The following is a 17,510-nucleotide window of genomic DNA, read 5'->3' as shown; positions in this document are numbered from 1 at the left end:
TCTCCACTTAGCAGGTGGTGAATTGTAATTCGGTGTCCCAGAGAGCTGTGGTGGCTCATTTGTTGGTCTTGACCTGCAATCTTCTTCCTGACCTCTTCGCCCCCACCCCCTCTCCAGCCTATCACCCTCACCCTCACCCTCACCTCCTTCCACCTATCGTATTTTCCCAGCGCCCCTGCCCCGAATTCCCCCCCACCACCACCTTTTATCTCAGCCCTCTTGGCACACCAGCCTCATTCACGAAGAAGGGCTTATGCCCAAAACGTCAATTTTCCTGTTCCTCGGATGCTGTCTGGCCTGCTGCGCTTTTCCAGCACCACACTTTTCAACTATGGGGATAATGCCAGAAAATGATGTTGAGGTAGAAGATTAGTCCTGACTATGATCTCAGAGCAGACATAAAGAGCAGAATTGCCTACTTCTGCTCCTGTTTCTTATGTCCTTATGTTATCTTGCAGCTCTCTGAGATTTATATCCTAACCCAGCATGTGACATTCAGCAAGTCATTAAACAAGGGACATGATGAACTGATCTTAAATATAATTGAATTCTAGGCATGAACTGCTGGAAGATGCTCGGAGAAAGGGTATGCCATTTGCACAGTGGGATGGACCAACAGTAGTATCATGGCTAGAGGTAAGTGCCACAGAGCTGCATCCATGGAGTTCTGACAATCTGATCATTATGATTGAGAACACAGATGTCTTGCTGGCTACTGGGTGGCATGGTGGCTCAGTGGTTAGCACTGCTGCCTCACCATTACAGGGACCCAGTTTGTTTCCACCCTTGGGTTACTGTCTGTGTGGTGTTTGCACATTCTCGCCATGTCTGTCTGGGTTTCCTCCTTATGCTCTGGTTTCCTCCCAAAGGTTAGGTGGATTGGCCATGGAAAATACAGAGTTCCAGGGTTAAGTTTGGGTGGGGTTGGATCTGGGTGGGATGCTGTTTGGACAGTTGATGTGGACTCGATGAATTGAATGGCCTGCTTCCACACTGTAGGGATTCTACGATATTTATTACCCAATTCTTAACCTAAATTTTTCTCATCTGAAATTCAAATGAAATTCTGTTGTAATTCAATGGATTTTGAGATAATTACAAATGCTCATTTGCATTTTGGACTACACTTTCCAGGTAAGACTGCAATCAAAGACCTGGCAATTAATTGAAAATGCCAAGAGAAAGAAAAAAAAATAAATCTAATATTGTCTAAACCTCTGTGTGGATATTAAACATCCCTAAAAAGAGAGACAGAGTTAAAACCTTTAATCATGTACTCATCAGGATATATTCTGACTGCATTAAGCTCTACCTTAATTCTCGTGTCTTTGTGGATTAAACTGAAATCCAACTCGAGATCCTGATGGAGGCAAGTGGTGTCATTGTTCCCTGATATTCTTAGTTATTATGTCAAACGATCCAATGAGACTTTTACCTATTGCTGTTATGCCATAAACTGGTTAAGACAAAATACTGTTCTCATTAAAATTCATCAGTATTTATCTTCACCCACTTTTAATTGAATAAGCCCTTAGACCCAACAGAAGGCAAAATTCCCCATCGGGAGTTATCATGCCTGATTAATGCTGTGTTTCAAAAGTATAGCAAGAAGGATTGATTTATGATGTGTAGCAGACCAGAAAGGAGAATTGGGTGCATTGCCAACCCTAATTAATATTGGGATTCTGTGATTTTATTGTATGATTCTAATTGTGATATTTTGATAAGTGTCTGTTAACTTTTTGGTTTTAATTTACAGCCCCCACTTGGGGCACTTAGAATCCCTACAGTACAGAAACAGGCCAGTCGGCCCATCGAGTCTGCACTGCCCCTCTGAAGACCATCCCGCCCACGTTCACCCCCCTATCCCTGTAACTACCACAGCCAACCAAACCAACCTGTACATCCCTGGACACTATGGGCAATTTTAGCATGGCCAGTTACCCAACCTGTGCATCTTTGGGCTGTGGGAGGAAGCTGAAACACCCAGATGAAACCCATGCAGATACAGGGAGAATGTGCAAACTCCACACAGAGGGTAGAATTGAACTCAGGTCCCTGGTGCTGTGAGGCAGCAGTGTTAACCACTGAGCCACTGTGTCACCTCTTTAATCCTGTTAGTATTTACTGATTTGGAAAAGTAGAGAGGAGGATTGGTGGTAGCAACCCAATCATTGATTGGTGGTGGCTAGATCCACAGAACAAGAAATTCACACAATGCAGGAAGTCATTTCAGAAAGGGAGAAACAATTTATACAGCATGGGTAGATGCTGCTGATTGGTTGCCATGGAATTTCAGCAGGGACTGTTGACTGCCAGACTTAACTGATTGAACACGGACTAGGCGGGCGGACCGTGGTTGATCAAGGCATTTCCATGAGGAATGCAATAGGAGAGGGAGAGTATGCAGCCCTTTCCTCACTGAAAAGGATGCAATACATGGACCCACAAAGAATCATTGAACACAAAGTAATTGAGCAAAGTAATCACACTGATAGCCCAACTGATCAACATAACTTGGTTTTCAATATAATTCTTAGCACAGTCAGAGTTAAGACCATAAGACATAGGAGCGGAAGTAAGGCCATTCGGCCCATCGAGTCCACTCCGCCATTCAATCATGGGTTATTTAATAAATACTGACCAATAAGCAGAATCACATCTAATGTTTGAAGAATCACACCTAATGATTGCAAAGTGAAAGATTTGACAATATACTAATGTTTTAAGTTTTGAACAACCAAACATTTGTAGGTTATTAATGTTTCTCTTCCCAATTAGCTAATTGGAGATGGATGCTCTGTAGAAATAACTACTCATCCCAACTTCATTCATTTCTCCAAGAAGGTATCCTTGATACCTTGTCTTCCACCTGGTGCTTCATCACCTGCAATCACTGGGACAGTTTCCACATGTACACAAGAGAGACTCCAAGCTCTATTTTCTACATCTGCGTTATTAGAATGCTTGTTCAATTGCATAAATCTTAAATTCCATCTACCCCTGCTTCACATCCCAGCTAAATGTTGAGAAAATCAAAGCCATCATTTTTGGTTCCCATCAGGGGCTCCAATCTTTGTCAATGACTCCATTCCCCAGTGATTATCACAAACTCCTCAATCTGCTTGATCCAAAACACATTTTCTGACTCTATATCATTCCAATCAGAAAGACCACACTTTAACATTATCCATGTCCATTCCATCCCAGCCTATTCAGCACTAAAACCATCTGCAGAACTTCATCATTTACAGACTCAATTACGTAGGTATGTAGGTCTCCCATCTTACACTCTCTTTACATTTGCAGCTCATAATAAACTCTGCTGGTGTCAACCCATCCTGCATGAAGTCCTGCATATTTATTGCCTTCATTCTCTTTGACTTGCAGTGCCTCTAATTGAAAAAATAATATTCTCTCCTCACTGAATCTTCAAACCCAGTCTGCCAAACTCACTACCCCAGTTCATTGTAACCTCGCTTTACCTATGCCTTTCTCATTTCTTTCCATAATTCTTGAGTTCCTCAATTCTATGGGCTGCATTTTCCAAGAATTGTCAATCAGGTGCTGATTATGACCCGGTCTCCTTTTTCGCGAAATGGAAGAACTCCACATTTGTAAGAGGAGATTCCAATTAGGCCTCGTTCGGAAAAGCAGAGCTGTTCTTTCATTCTGACAGATCCCATTTAGTCCATGGGGGAAGCAAACGATTTTCACAGCTAGTTGCTGTAGTGTGTGATTTCATAATCCGGCTTCATAGACAGCCACTTTGACAGTTTCTGTGACAGCATAAGGAAATTAGTTAAGTGTATAGTTAAGGTGCCAGATAGGTAAGACTAGTGTGCCAGGTGAGTAGGAGTGGGAGAATGTGAAGAGAGTCGTGTGCCAAGGTACAAAAAAAAAATGTGGCAAGGAGGCCAGGCAAGTAATGGAGTGGTTAGCATAGCTCAAGGTCTGATAGAAAGTTTTGGGGGTCATGTCAGATCAGGATGTGATCAACAAGACAAGGGGAGGTGTAGCTGTGTGAAGTAAGTTTTGGATCAGTTGCATAATTATCTAGAAGTTAGACAAAGTATTTAACAGTCTAACCTTTTCCAAGTAACTATTTACTTAACTGCAGCAGAACCCTCCAAATTCTCCAATTTTGGAGCGTTCCAGGCCGAGAGAAATTGCCAAGTGGAATCCTCAGATTCACAGGCAGTTCCTTTGAAATCTACTAGACGGGGATTCCACAGGGTCCTCATGCACAATCCCCATCCATGCTTCGAAACCATTGGAAAATCCATACTTCCCAATTTTTGTGTCCCTTTAAAAACGTCCTTATAATTCACCCCATCCCATCTAATCTGATGTAAAGTTAGCACTGAAATTTGGTTCTATCACAAAGCTGCCTTGTCAATATAACTGACATTGTTTTTGAATTTCCTTTTGTTTGTCCACTGCAACCATTGCTTCATTTTTTAACATGGCATTCTCAGGGCTCAAACAGTCTGTTTTAGATGCGAGAACGATAAGTCTACAATGAGAAGTGTTTGTTGAATTTTTTAATTTGCGAAGGTAGAATGGGCAGACGAACTACGAATTATTTCTGATAGATATCCAAGTCATGTATTGGTATGATTTGACATTGCTTAGGTTGGAGTGTTTATAAGAAAACAAAACACAATCTTTGGAAACCATTTTCATTATGAGACAGATGATCTGTATATCCAGTTTGCTCTGAAGTATGCCTGAAATGGTAAGCTTCCAATATGAGAAGCTAGCTTGTTTGCTTTTTATGCCATTTGTAGGCTAGCCTAAAATGCAGCAAAGAGGTTTTGGATGTAGGTTCGCCCGCTGAGCTACATTTCCAGATGTTTCGTTACTCTAGTAGGTAACATCTTCAGTGGGCCTCAGGCGAAGTAATGCTGAAAATTCCTGCTTTCTATTTATAAGTTTGGGTTTCTTTGGGTTGGTGATGTCATTTCCTGTGGTGAAATCACTTCCTGTTCCTTTTCTCAGGGGATGGTAGATGGGTTCTAACTCAATGTGTTTGTTGATAGAGTTCCACTTGGCATGCCATGCTTCTAGGAATTCTCGTGCCTGTCTTTGTTTGGCTTGTCCTAGGATGGTTGTGTTGTCCCAGTCGAAATGGTATCCTTCCTCATTGTATGTGAGGATACTAGTGAGGGGTATGTTAGACTGAAGCCTCATAACCAACTGAACAGAATTGTTGGGGAGAACATCCTGAAGGATGTGTTGTCCTCTGTGCCCAAGTTGAGGCTATGTAAGTTTACAATAATCATTATTGCAAAAGGCCCACACAAATATCATTGATGTCTATTCTCTTGCCATATCAGTAATAGTAATTTAAATTTTCCTTACAACTGGACTGCGCCAAAATATAAAGCATTTTGTTTAAGAAATAGAGGTTTCTACTGTATAAAACCAGAAAATAATGTTAATCTTTCATGTTTGCTGTAACATTAAACAGCTGTGGGTGGGGATGCCAGCCTGGTACGTAGCTGCCTGTCGAGCCAACGTGAAGAGTGGTGCTATCATGTCTGCCTTGTCTGACACAGAGATACAAAGGGAGATTGGAATCAGCAATCCCCTTCATCGATTGAAACTCCGACTGGCAATACAGGAGATGGTGTCATTAACAAGTCCATCAGCACCACCCACATCAAGAACGGTAGGTTTTTGGCATTCCTTTGTGTTTTCAAAATGTTTGGACAGATTATAAATATTGTGAATCAGGTCAAGTTATCGTCTTCTTTGGATAGACAGTAGGTAATATGAATTCTTGTCAAAAATATTCTACATTGGCAATGCGAGGCAGAGCAACACTCGAGTGCTTTGATCAGTTTAAGTTTCCCAATTGTGTATTAGATATTGCAGTTGACGAGAAATTTTATCCCAACCTGCATTGCAAAGATGACTTTACAGCTTTCTGATCACTACTATTAAGATTCTACTTTAATAGTCCTTTTTGGAAATACTCCCAGATATTGGCCACTGACATGACTGGATTGGAGTACTCTGTGAATGTTGAGATGCTTATGGTGACCTATCCTGTTTTCACAATATATACATGGCACTGATGAATAGCAATGCTTGCACTGAAAAAGATGTGATGCTAAGATAATGTGAAGGTAAATGTAAAGCACGCACTGTAATATGTCATACTGTGGGTGTTAGATCATCATCACTTTATCATTATGTTGTATTTATATTTCCCATACATAACAGATATTTCAATGGTGAACTTTACAATCAGTTACAATTGGAGAATATACTATAAATGTTGCTGGGACAGCAAGTGAGTCTCGTGCATTGTGAAATTAATATATTAATAATTTTAGACTGTTTTAATTGACACACACAATTGGCTTACCAAGACGGGTAGCTTGAGTGGAGAACTTTCCTGACTTGGAAGGCTAATTTTTTTTAAAGAGCCCCAGAAGTCTGAATTTTCATTTTAACAAGGCAGTAACAGAATAGATTCTGGGCTGCCAAACCAATTCCTCTTCCCACTCCCTTTCCGACATGACCATCCTTAGCCTGTTCCATTGCCACAACTAGTCAAACCACAAATTGGAGGAACAATCACCTCATCTTCTGCCTAGGCAGCCTACAGCCCAGAGGACTTGATATTGAGTTCTCCAATTTCAGATAACCTCCCTTTCCATCCACCAACTCCCTTCCCAACCCCTCCCCCACTCTTCCATTCCTCTCAGCCACCTACCGGATTCATCTCTCCCATTGACCAACCAGGTCATACTCTCTAACTTTCCCCACTTCACCACCTTGCCCCCACCATCCCCTTTATTTGCAGCTCGCCTTACACCCTCAGTCCTGAAGAAGGGTTACATCCGAAACTTCAACTTCAACTTCTCCATCTCCTGATCCTGCCTGGCTTGCTGTGTTCTTCCAGCCTCCTGCTTATCTGACAAACCTAGAAGCAGATTGTGGGAAACAGACTGGTTAGAAGGTCCTTCGGTATTCTGGTGCTTCATCCCAGTTGTTTCAAAAGATCTTAGCTTCTCTCGCCCTCACCCCCACCCATCCCCATTATCTTCAATGCCAACTCAAGAACTCGTGGTCCTCATTAACCTGTACCACCTTTACAGGCAGTCATCCAGTATCTCCCATGGAGGGACTTCTGTGTAACCTGAAGGTGAAAAACAAATCTAACAATCTAATGTAGATTCAATCATGCCCTCATGCTCCTGGCCACCATTTTTAAAGGTCTGTGGAATCTTCTTGACTGCATTTCTAACCCCATGTCTCTGTATTGATCACCAAACATTCCAACTCAGAAGCATGGCTGTAATTATATTGCAGTTATTAATTGCATATCTGGTTGTAGTGAGTGACTTGCTCGAACTTTTAAGTTGTAAATATTTCAGTGTTCAAGTAACTTATGCCCTCATATTAATTAATACATTTAGAACCATGTCAAAATAAACATGTTCATATTTGAATTCAAGAATACTTGAACATTTTTAAACTACTGGACCAACTCTGATGATCAGCTTATCAAAATCAAAACCAATTGTGTTCATCCAGCTGCATCGCACAGTTGGAGAATGCAAATAGGGGACAGTTTTAAATTTTTCCACAGCTTCAGTGCATTCAATTGTGCTGATTTCTTTTTAGCCAGTGCAAGTTCTGAAGGACACAGTGTTGAAAAGTTCATCCCCTAGGCCTGTCAGTGCTGAAAAAAAATTCACAAGCCCGAACACTATGTGACATGGGATTGCACTAACGAAAAGGCGACATCTGCCTGAGAGTTTGGATGTGCCAAATAATTGAAAGCCCTCTCTTTAAGTGTTGGTCAGAGGAGGTGAATTTTTGAACTATTTATGTGCTGTCATTGAACAACACAGAGAAGTCCAATTGTTTCTTTTGCTGATTTGCTCAAATGATTTTAAAGTTTGATGTACTGAGTTAAAATGCAGCCGCATTTAAAGGAGGGATGAGTGCTCTGTATGGTTGGTTTTAAAGAAAAATATTACTGGAAGCTGAATTTGAAAGGAGAGAATTGTAGCTCATATTTGATCTAGAACCAGCGTGGTGATATAAGTATCAGTGAAAAAGGCATCCTTCAAAGGAATCCTCAATTGGTATCAAAAAACTTGTTTAGATATTCAGTGCTTAACAGAGAATAATAGTGATGTTTAAAATTTATCTTTTATTAAAAACAAAGGTGTGAATGTCCTGAAACTGACTGCTGATTTTAAATCTTAACCCAATATTCAATTTTCTTCCTTCTTTCAATGCAGAAAAGTCAAATCCCTTTCTTTTAGTTGCTCTTATACAGTTTTATTCACTTACGTAGTTAAGTGAGTTTTTCACACTCTTGATCCTTTATGAGCTACTTTTGGAAGTTCTTAGCCAGATGGTTGGGTTGGAATTCTCTCTGGAAATGTAGCAGCCCTTAGGAGGAAGGAGGCAGAGAGCCACTCCCAGCCTGTGAATTTGCAACTTCTGCTAATAGATCAGGAAGAGTATTCATAGATTCAAGTATGCAGCACAAACTCTCCTGCCTTCTCCATTGCAGAAGGAAACTAATTAATGGGTGTGGGGTCATCTATTTTGAAGAGAGTAATTGTTAGAGAATCCTTGAAACTCTTTACCTGTATAGTTTTATGGCATTCATTCAGGCAACAACAATGCATGGAAAATGTGTTATTAATAAACTATCTCTTGCTTCACTTCTTCCTTTGTGTAATACTTTTCTCCTCTAACACTGCTTACTGGACTGTCCTTGTGCCTTCCACATAGTCCTCTGGAAATGTTTGGGTGACTCATGAGGAAATGGAAAACATGGCGGCTTCAGCAAAAACGGTTAGTCTATCCCTGTCCACCTTTGTTGTGCTTCATTGAAGAGTTTCTTATGAACATTATTTTCATTTTTAAACCCTCTTCTTTTTACCTATTTGTAAATATTAAGCTGAATTTGTTAACTACAATAAACAAGTATTCAGCAGTGTTACATTTTTAATTGCTTTATGATGAGATGAATACCTGCTCATTTCAATGAACCTGTATCAAACTTAGCAATTGTGAATTTTCAGGAACAATTTTCAGGAACAGAATGAATTTTAGTAATGTGAAAACATGACAGATCAATGATGTTCAATTAATGTTAAAAACAAAAACCTGGTTAACTGTTTGTTAATGATAAGGCACTACTTTATAACTTTGGAATTCTTTGTATCGGAGAGTGAAGGCTAGATGCTTACCCAACAGGAAAAGAGGGGCAGTTAAAGGAACATCAACAGTTATTGGTTCAAGATTAGTGATGGGTGGAAGAAAGGAAAAATTACCTGTGTATCATCATAGAATGATGTTGAGGTAATCTGAAAAACACAGGAAAGTACTGATTTCTGCACAAACTGCAGTGAACTTCTTTCACTGCATCAGTAAGGCAAAGACGTAAAGTGCTCAACGTTAAAGTTTTCAATCAGTTTACTAGTACCGACTTGCAGAGGAGGCTGAACAAGTTGGTGTTCCAACCCATTGTCCAGCCATCTCTGTCACTTCACTGTGTTATGGGTAAACAATAATATTTCATCCCATGCTATCAGTGATACTCCAGAATTTAGGATCAAGTCCTAGATTGATGTGTTAGAAATCTCATCAGCCTCATGGATGTAGGGGTGGTTTTAGCATTCTCAATTAGAATTGCTCATTAAATTCAGCAGCATGGAATCTCAGTGGTTAGCACTGCTGCCTCACAATGCCAGGGACCCGCGTTTGATTCCTGCCTTGGGCGACTGTATGGAGCTTGCACATTCTCCCCATGTCTGTGTGGGTTTCCTCTGGGTGATCCAGCTTCCTCCCACAATCCAAAGATGTGCAGGTTAGATAACTTTGCCATGCTAAATTGCCCTTAATGTTCAGGGATGTGTAGGCTAGGTGCATTAGTCAGGAGAAGTGTAGAGTACTAGGGTAGGGAAATGGGTCTGGGTGGGATACTCTTCAAAGAGTCAGTGTGGACTTGTTGGGCCAAACAGCCTGTTTCCACACTGTCGGGATTCTATGATTCCATGAACTGCCAGACAGTGGATTGTTAGTTAAAAAATCTGGTGGTTGGGAAATTATGTTAAATAGCTTGGGGTTCAGTATGTTGCTAAACCACTATGGAAAAATGTTGACAGTGCATCAAACCCATGCTTTTCTTGACTCAGGCGTGTTTGATTTTAACATTGACTGAATAATAGGAAGTGTTTGAAATTACTTGTAATCACCTGGCTTGGTCATGACTCACCTCAGCAGCAGGTGGGTCTTGAACCTGCATCTTTTGACGCAGACGTAGGGACACTACCACTGAATCACAAGACATCTTCTAGAGAGTATTTTATTCTGTCAATTAAAACATTTAAATGAATTAGAAGGAATTTAATTGTGGAGTTTGAGATTTATTCTGGTGGTTGAATGAGGAGATTATTGTTTTAAACAGGATGTAAGTGGATCATTTCACCATGGGTAGGTTTATGCACATCTGTTGTGCAGCACTTCTTACTTGTTTTGCCATTTGTTTTATTGTGATGGCAAGCAATTTTAGCTCTTGTTATGTATAATTCATGGTACTTGTTTGCAGGCTCAGTAATTTCCAGTGAACTGATTTTCTGGAACAGGAATTAAAGGGAACATTTTCCTGTGGGTGATGCTTGAAATAAACTGGTTGATACTTGACTTAACATAATGCTGACAGGAAATTGATACAGTGCCCAACACAGAATATACTATCAAGACTGTAATACGTAATTTCAATAAATTCAGGCATAATCTATTTTGATGAGGTTCTAGTGGAATTAAGCTTCTGATAATACAGTCCAAGTGAGGGTCTCCTAGTAATAGACTTAATGAGGGTTGACAAGGGGTACCTATCGCACAACTAGAATAGACTACTGCATAAGACTGTTTTTGGGAGTGAAGTTTGACAAGTGGTGTCTGCACTGAAGGGGAACGCATTCTGCAATTCTTCCTAAAGCTACATCTTAATAAGCAATATTGTCAGGGAGTACATTGTCATATCTTTCATACAGGCTAGTCAATTCAACTCTTCAATAATATTTCTCCCCTTGAGCTGAATTTACTGTGTTACTGTAGATGATAAATGTGTCAAAACCGCATGCGTTCTTAAGATCATTCATGTCAGAATCAAAGAAAATTATAATTTGGAAGGAAGCCACTTTAAGTTGTTATCAAATTCCCTTTTACAAATTTATTATTGAATCTCCTTCCACAAGCCTAACAGGCAGTATTTTCCAAGTCATCATTACTCACTGTAATTCGTTAAGTTGTCTTTGGTTACTTAAACAATTACCTTATATCTGTATCCTTTTGTTACTGGCGCTATATCCACAATAATATTGTTGTCCCTGTCTAGTCTGTGGATCACCTCATAACATTGTACACCTCAAACAAATCTTTCCTCATCTTCTCTGAGGAGTGTGGCACCTCATCTCTTTACATCATTGAATTGACTCATCCTTGGTACCATTCTGGTACACCTGCTGTGTGCACACCCTCTAAAGGCCAAGGCATCACTCTTCAAGTGCATTGCACAAATTGGCCACATACTTCAGCTGAGGCCAGGCCACTGTTTTAGCTTAATTTCCTTGACTTTGTATGTAATGGCCTGTATTATCAAAAAGCCATTTAAGATTGGTTGCAGGACACAATTCTGGGATTCCCACTCCCATTCCTGGTGCTCCCAATTTTAGTTGACGTTGGATGAGGATGCTGGTATCAAGCCTGACCACCTAACCTGGCTGACTCCTTCTGGGGGCATCATTCCCAGCACTCTACAATTTTTGAGTATTTGGGACAACTTCTAGATGACAGGTCATTCACATCCTCTCAGAAGAATCTAGATTCAGGAAATTTTGTAAAGCAAGGTTGAAAGATCTTAGACATGCCCACTGATGATTCCTTTCTGACTTTAAAATAACTCTTTGTCATTATTCGTTAATTTCCAGCCCCTAGACAAAATTGTAGTTATTTTAATCAACCTGTTTGGACATGTTTTGACATACCTCTGGGACTGTCAGATTTGAACGCAGACCTTCTGGCCCAGAAATGGAACACTAACACTGCAACATAAAACTTCCATTAAAAGAAACCACATCCATCTATTAATTTTTTTAAGAATCCCTCAAACTCCAATTTTATTAAGATGTATATTACCCAGTACTTTATTAAACAACTTTGACAATCAATTTACACAAGGTTCCCTGTATTGCCCTCATTAACCTCCAAGGAGTTCCCTTCCTTATTGCCATGGTTTATAAGATAACCAATATCTCTGCCCCATTGCCTAACTGAGGGTGAAACCCTTACTTTTCTAGAGATTGGTTTGACTGCAAATCATTTATTAATATTTAGCCAAGCATGTTTACCTTGGTGAGGTCCAGTCTCTGTCTGATTTTATTTTTGATTGCAAGAGATTTTAAGGTAATGGAAAATTAACAATTTTTGTTCTACAGTTTAACCTGCTGATGCTCACTATGTTCAAACTGGAATTTCCATACAGAGTCTGATTTGCCTGAATTATTGAGGCGTACTGTATGGACCTAACTTGTATTGTATTTTGCCAAATATATTGATGAGGTGAAGTAATGTTCTAGCCCAGCAATTTAGGCATATTGAATGATCTAATCAGAGTGTTCTTTCATTTCTTCTTTTCTATCAATGCTTGTACTAACTTGCTAACCTGTTAGGAGAATGAGGAAGGCAGTTGGGCTCAGGTGAGTATAGAAACATTCAAATATGTTTGAATCGACAGATGATTACAGTGTGTGTTTCGTAATTCCTTCTAAGATGACTGTCATTGATGGCACCCATCTAGCCTCCACACTAAGGAACTTACTCTTCAAATCTCTTCTTCATTCTGACTTTTCTCCCCAACTGCAAGATCCCACTTAATGTCTACTTTATTGAAAATAATTGTACAATTGCACCATGTAAAATTTGCTCTGAAAAGAGCACTTGATACCTTCAAAGAGTTTCCCAGGTCAGCCTTTAAGTTTTGATTAGCCTATTGTACCCATTGCCAAGCAGAATTACTGGATTAAATGAAAGTCATTCTGTATGGTAGAGGATGGGAATATGGATGGTTTCTTCCTGCTGACTGGTCAGTCATTTATGTTGATACATACTAACATTCTTATTGCTGATTGGTCAGCTATGCAAAATGGATGGTAAGGGATTTCTTGAGTAAGAGTAACCTGTTGTGACTGATGAGTAGGCCACTGTCTTGGGGATTGCCCTGGTGTTAGTGGGTGGTGTGCCTGACACATGTCACATGTAAGTGTATGATAGACAAGACTAGGCTTGGAACATTAGATGGGATGCTTATTAAGTTGAAATTTTTGATGATAGATGACTTGTCCCATTCACTGTATTTGAAACAGGTTTGTTGTTCCTTGAGTCTAGTGCATAGGCTACCACCTATTCTCCTCATTGCACCTTGCTCTTCTCCCAGTTCTCCTGACTTCAGAATCACATGTTTTGCTGTAAATTGCTGCTTTATTGTGAGGTGGATTTGGAGGGTTCAGTGGAGCTTCTTCAAAGACTTGAGTCAGACCTTTATGCCCTTTGATTCAAGTATGTATTGTAGTCAATGTGAGTGGAACCAGTATATGAGAGAATTTTGAATCTTGTGTTCATGAAGAAGCTGCATTTGAGCATGTAACAGTTGAACATGTGAAGCTAATCAATTGAGTTTGAACTGCTGGCTTACTATGGCAAAATCCTCATTGTGGATGCTTGTTGCTGCTGAAGTAGATTTTTCTGATAAGAGTATTGGAAATTGATTAGTAGGTGGAAGGATCACGGAAAGATTGGTAGTTCAGGTATAAGCAGGAAGAGTGCTAACTGCTCTTACTACAGCAGACTTTACATAGTATAACCATAAAACCATCTCATTCAATGTAGTCACTCTCAGAATGGCAGAATTATTACAGCGGGTAAGAAGCCATTCAGCCCATCCTGTCTGTGCTGACTCTCCACATAAGTATCTTCCTTATGCCATAATTTTCCTGTCTACTTCCTTTAACTTTGCACATTGCTGCTTTTTCAAATAATCATTTAATTCCCCTGTAAATACCTGGATTGAACCTTCCACGGTCACACTCTCAAACATATCATAACCACTCACTACATGAAAAGGTTTTTCCTTGTAGCTTTCTTGATTTTACTAATTACTTCAGTGATAGCCATGATGTGGTGATGCCAGTGTTGGACTGGGGGTAACTGCACCTGACGAAGGAGCAGCACTCCGAAAGTTTGTGATTTTGAAAAAACCCCCAGTATAATCTGGTGTTGTGTATCTTCTAACTTAATTACTTCAAACCTCTGCCCTTTTGTTCCTGATACTTTCACAAGTGGGACTGTTTTCTCCCTATTTACACTGTCCAAGCCTCTTGTTATTTTGAATGTCTGAGTCAAATCTCCTCTCAGCCTTTCTTTTTCTCCTGGGAGAATTTATAATTTCCAAACTTTTCTAATCCATCTTCAAATCTGAAATTCCTCAGACCTGGAACCAATCTCATAAATTTCTACACGCTTTCTAATGTCTTCACATCCTTCCCCAAGCACAGCACCAAGAATTGGATGCACTATTCCAACTGAGGTCTGTCAAATGTCTTATTCCAGCATAATTTCCTAAATCTTGTAATCTACACCCCTATTAATCAATTCTAGGATATTGTATGTTTTATTAACTGCAGTCTTCACCTGTCCATTAATGACTTATGGATATAATCACTGAAGTTGCTCTGCACCCCCTTCAGAGTTGTACCCTTTAATTTATACTGTCTCCCCATGTTCTTCCTACAAAATATGTTACCTCATACTTCTCCACAGTGAACGACATCTGCCATCCAACTGTCCACACCACCAAATGCCCATGTCCTTCTGAATGAAAATAGAACACTGTGGATGCTGGAAATTTGAGACAAAAGCCAAAATTGCAGGAGAGACTAACAGGTCTGATAGCATCTGTGAAGTGAGAAACAGAGTTAACCTTTCATGTTCAAATTGATGATTCTTCAGTGAAGAAGAAGATTCATAGTAAAGCTGCTACTTTAACTCTGTTTCTTTCTTCAGAGCTGCTACCAGACCTGCTGAGTTTCTATAACATTTTCTCTTTTATGTCCTTTTGAACTTCTACACTGCCTTATCTCAGCTTACAATGCTTGCAAGTTTTGTATTATCCTAAAAGGTTGACATCGTGTCCTGTGCACAGTGGCCTAGATCGCTGATGTATATCAGAAAAAGTAAGGAAGCGACTTAATAGCTACCTTTTCAATAGCACCTTGTTGTCACTGCCCTAAATTAATTCCCAAGACCCTGTGTCTTAATACAGAATGGTAAAACATGGCAACAGGCCATTCGGCCCACCATGTCTGTGCTGACCATGACATCATTCTAAACTAATCCCATCTACCTGCACATGGTCTGTATCCCTCTATTCTTTGCCTATCCATGTGGCTGTCTAAATGCCAATAATATATAAAAACAACAAGGAATCTTTGGTGGAAACTCCAGTTTTTTTTCAGTTTCATAGAGAAATTATTACCATTGATACACAGGAGCTGCTCTCTGAAATCACTTGAACATTTATACTTGTTTCTGCAGGCAAGTTATTTTGTGGAGTTAACAAAGATTAAATATTGCACCAAAAGTGTGTAATTGAATATCTTGGGGGTGGGATTTTGGGACTTTACCCCTAAACATGGGCAGCTTAGGGTTGGGTGGAAGCTTGACATGTTAAAAATTGAAGTCCAGTGTCCACCTTGAATGTTAGTTAAGATAGGACTGTGCAACCAATACACTGTCAGCAGGAGATTTTAAAATTATAATGAGGTTATGGAATCTATCATCATTTTAAATGAAACCATTGTCACAGGTTTTCAGGGCCCAAAAAGTCCAGAAGCTGAAAAAGAAGGCAGAGGTTGCTGGATCCAGAAGTTAAGTACAGGTCTTCTTACCTGTTGGATCAAGGTTACTTGATTCACCAACACACCCGTGGTCAAGTCCACTGATGCTTCTGATCTCATCCATGAGGCCTTTGATCCTTCTGATCTCCCCCCATCCTGGTCAAGGTTCCCAATGATCACTTGTTCCTGCCATTCTGATCTTACAAGCTCCGGATTCCTATCTTCCACTGAGGCCTACCACCTCTCTTTTATCCGGTGCTGAAAGATCTATCTGCCAGGCAACTACTGAATTTGACCAGCTGCATCTTGGAAACTGAGGGGATAAACTGGCACTGCGATATTTTCGCTAAATTCAGCATGCCCTGCAGAAAATCTGTCCTTTCCAAGTTTCCTGACCTCAGACAGTCTGTGTGCACTCACTCCAAGTTAATAGCTAGTGCTTAGATAGAAGATGGGCACTTGAATAGTTGTAACTTAGCTGGTATCCATGGAGACAATTCTTCAGAGAGCTGTGAGAGGATTCTGGTTACAAAGCGTATGTTATGTATTGTCTTCCTACCCTTATTAATGGAAATGTGAAACAGTGTGCTGCAGTGGCATCTGTGATCAATGATTTTGTTTGCCATGTAATACCTCTATGTGTACTGAGGCAAGAGTACCATCTAACTGCTGCAGAATAATCTTAGCTGCAGCTTCAGGGCTTCAAATAGTTGACCCGTTCACATTAATAAAAGGCTGCTTTAAACTCTGAGGGGAGATTCAGAAGGATGAGAACAGCTGTCACTGTCTGGCTTTAAATCTGAATTTGCAGCCTCGCAGTCAGCCTCACATCCTGACCGCCTGATGGTCATTTTTCTTTTCTGACATCTGCCCAAAAGGATAAAAGCCAATAGCAGTTGCTCCACACGAGTTATTGCTGTCAGTGCTGCAAATGTTTCCATTTTACCAGACGTTTTGCACTGATGGTTTCACTAACTTTATCAATCGACACCCATTTATTTCCTCAAAAAAATGTTGAGCTATCTCCAGTGCTTTGCTCCCAAAATGGTCTAGAACATTGTTGTATTGTTTAAAAACTCTTTCTGCCTGTGGCCTTAAAACCACTGCTCTTTATAGAGGTAGGGAAGATGATCTAAATATGTTCTCTTAGCATCTTTCCCTGTATTGACAGGAACTTAACATGTCTGCATTAGCAAGAGTGAACTGTTACTTTTTTATAAATTTCTCCCCAAAAAGACTTCTTTTTTAATTCATTCACAGGATGTGGCATTGCTGGCTATGCCAGCATTTATTGCCCAATCCTAATTGCCCAGTGGACAGTTAAGAGTAATTATGTTGTTGTGGGTGTGGAGTCACATGTAGCCTAGACCATATAAGGATGACGCTTTCCTTCCCTAAAGGAATTTGTGAACCAGATTAGTTTTTCTGATAATCAACAATGGTCATCATTAGATTCTTAATTCCATTATCTGCCACAACAGGATTCAAATCCAGGTCTGCAGTACATTACCTGGATCTCTGGATTAATAGTCTAGTAATAAATCAATAAGGCCATCACCTACTCCATTGCAA

At 40.0% G+C, this 17,510-nt stretch overlaps 1 protein-coding gene across 5 annotated transcripts in view; it reads left to right on the top strand.

Moving 5' to 3' along the window:
* ppfia4 (PTPRF interacting protein alpha 4) overlaps positions 1–17,510 on the top strand; it is a 699,209-nt gene that overhangs the window by 652,826 nt on the left and 28,873 nt on the right. For 3 of the 5 annotated variants that reach the window (XM_043716866.2, XM_043716865.2, XM_043716869.2), the window contains 4 exons: positions 555–636; positions 5,474–5,674; positions 8,770–8,832; positions 12,717–12,743. In XM_043716866.2, the coding sequence (XP_043572801.1) occupies positions 555–636; positions 5,474–5,674; positions 8,770–8,832; positions 12,717–12,743 (373 nt within the window). The remainder of the gene's footprint in view (positions 1–554; positions 637–5,473; positions 5,675–8,769; positions 8,833–12,716; positions 12,744–17,510) is intronic. The other 2 variants (XM_087973636.1, XM_043716868.2) reach the window with 2 other exon arrangements.

This window comes from Chiloscyllium plagiosum, unplaced genomic scaffold (genome assembly GCF_037043375.1).
Source record: "Chiloscyllium plagiosum isolate Xiang-an unplaced genomic scaffold, Cpla_swu_hap1 HiC_scaffold_26, whole genome shotgun sequence".
Taxonomy (NCBI): domain Eukaryota; kingdom Metazoa; phylum Chordata; class Chondrichthyes; order Orectolobiformes; family Hemiscylliidae; genus Chiloscyllium; species Chiloscyllium plagiosum.
The sequence above is the reverse complement of the archived record's forward strand: the minus strand, read 5'-3'. Positions and strand labels throughout refer to the sequence as shown.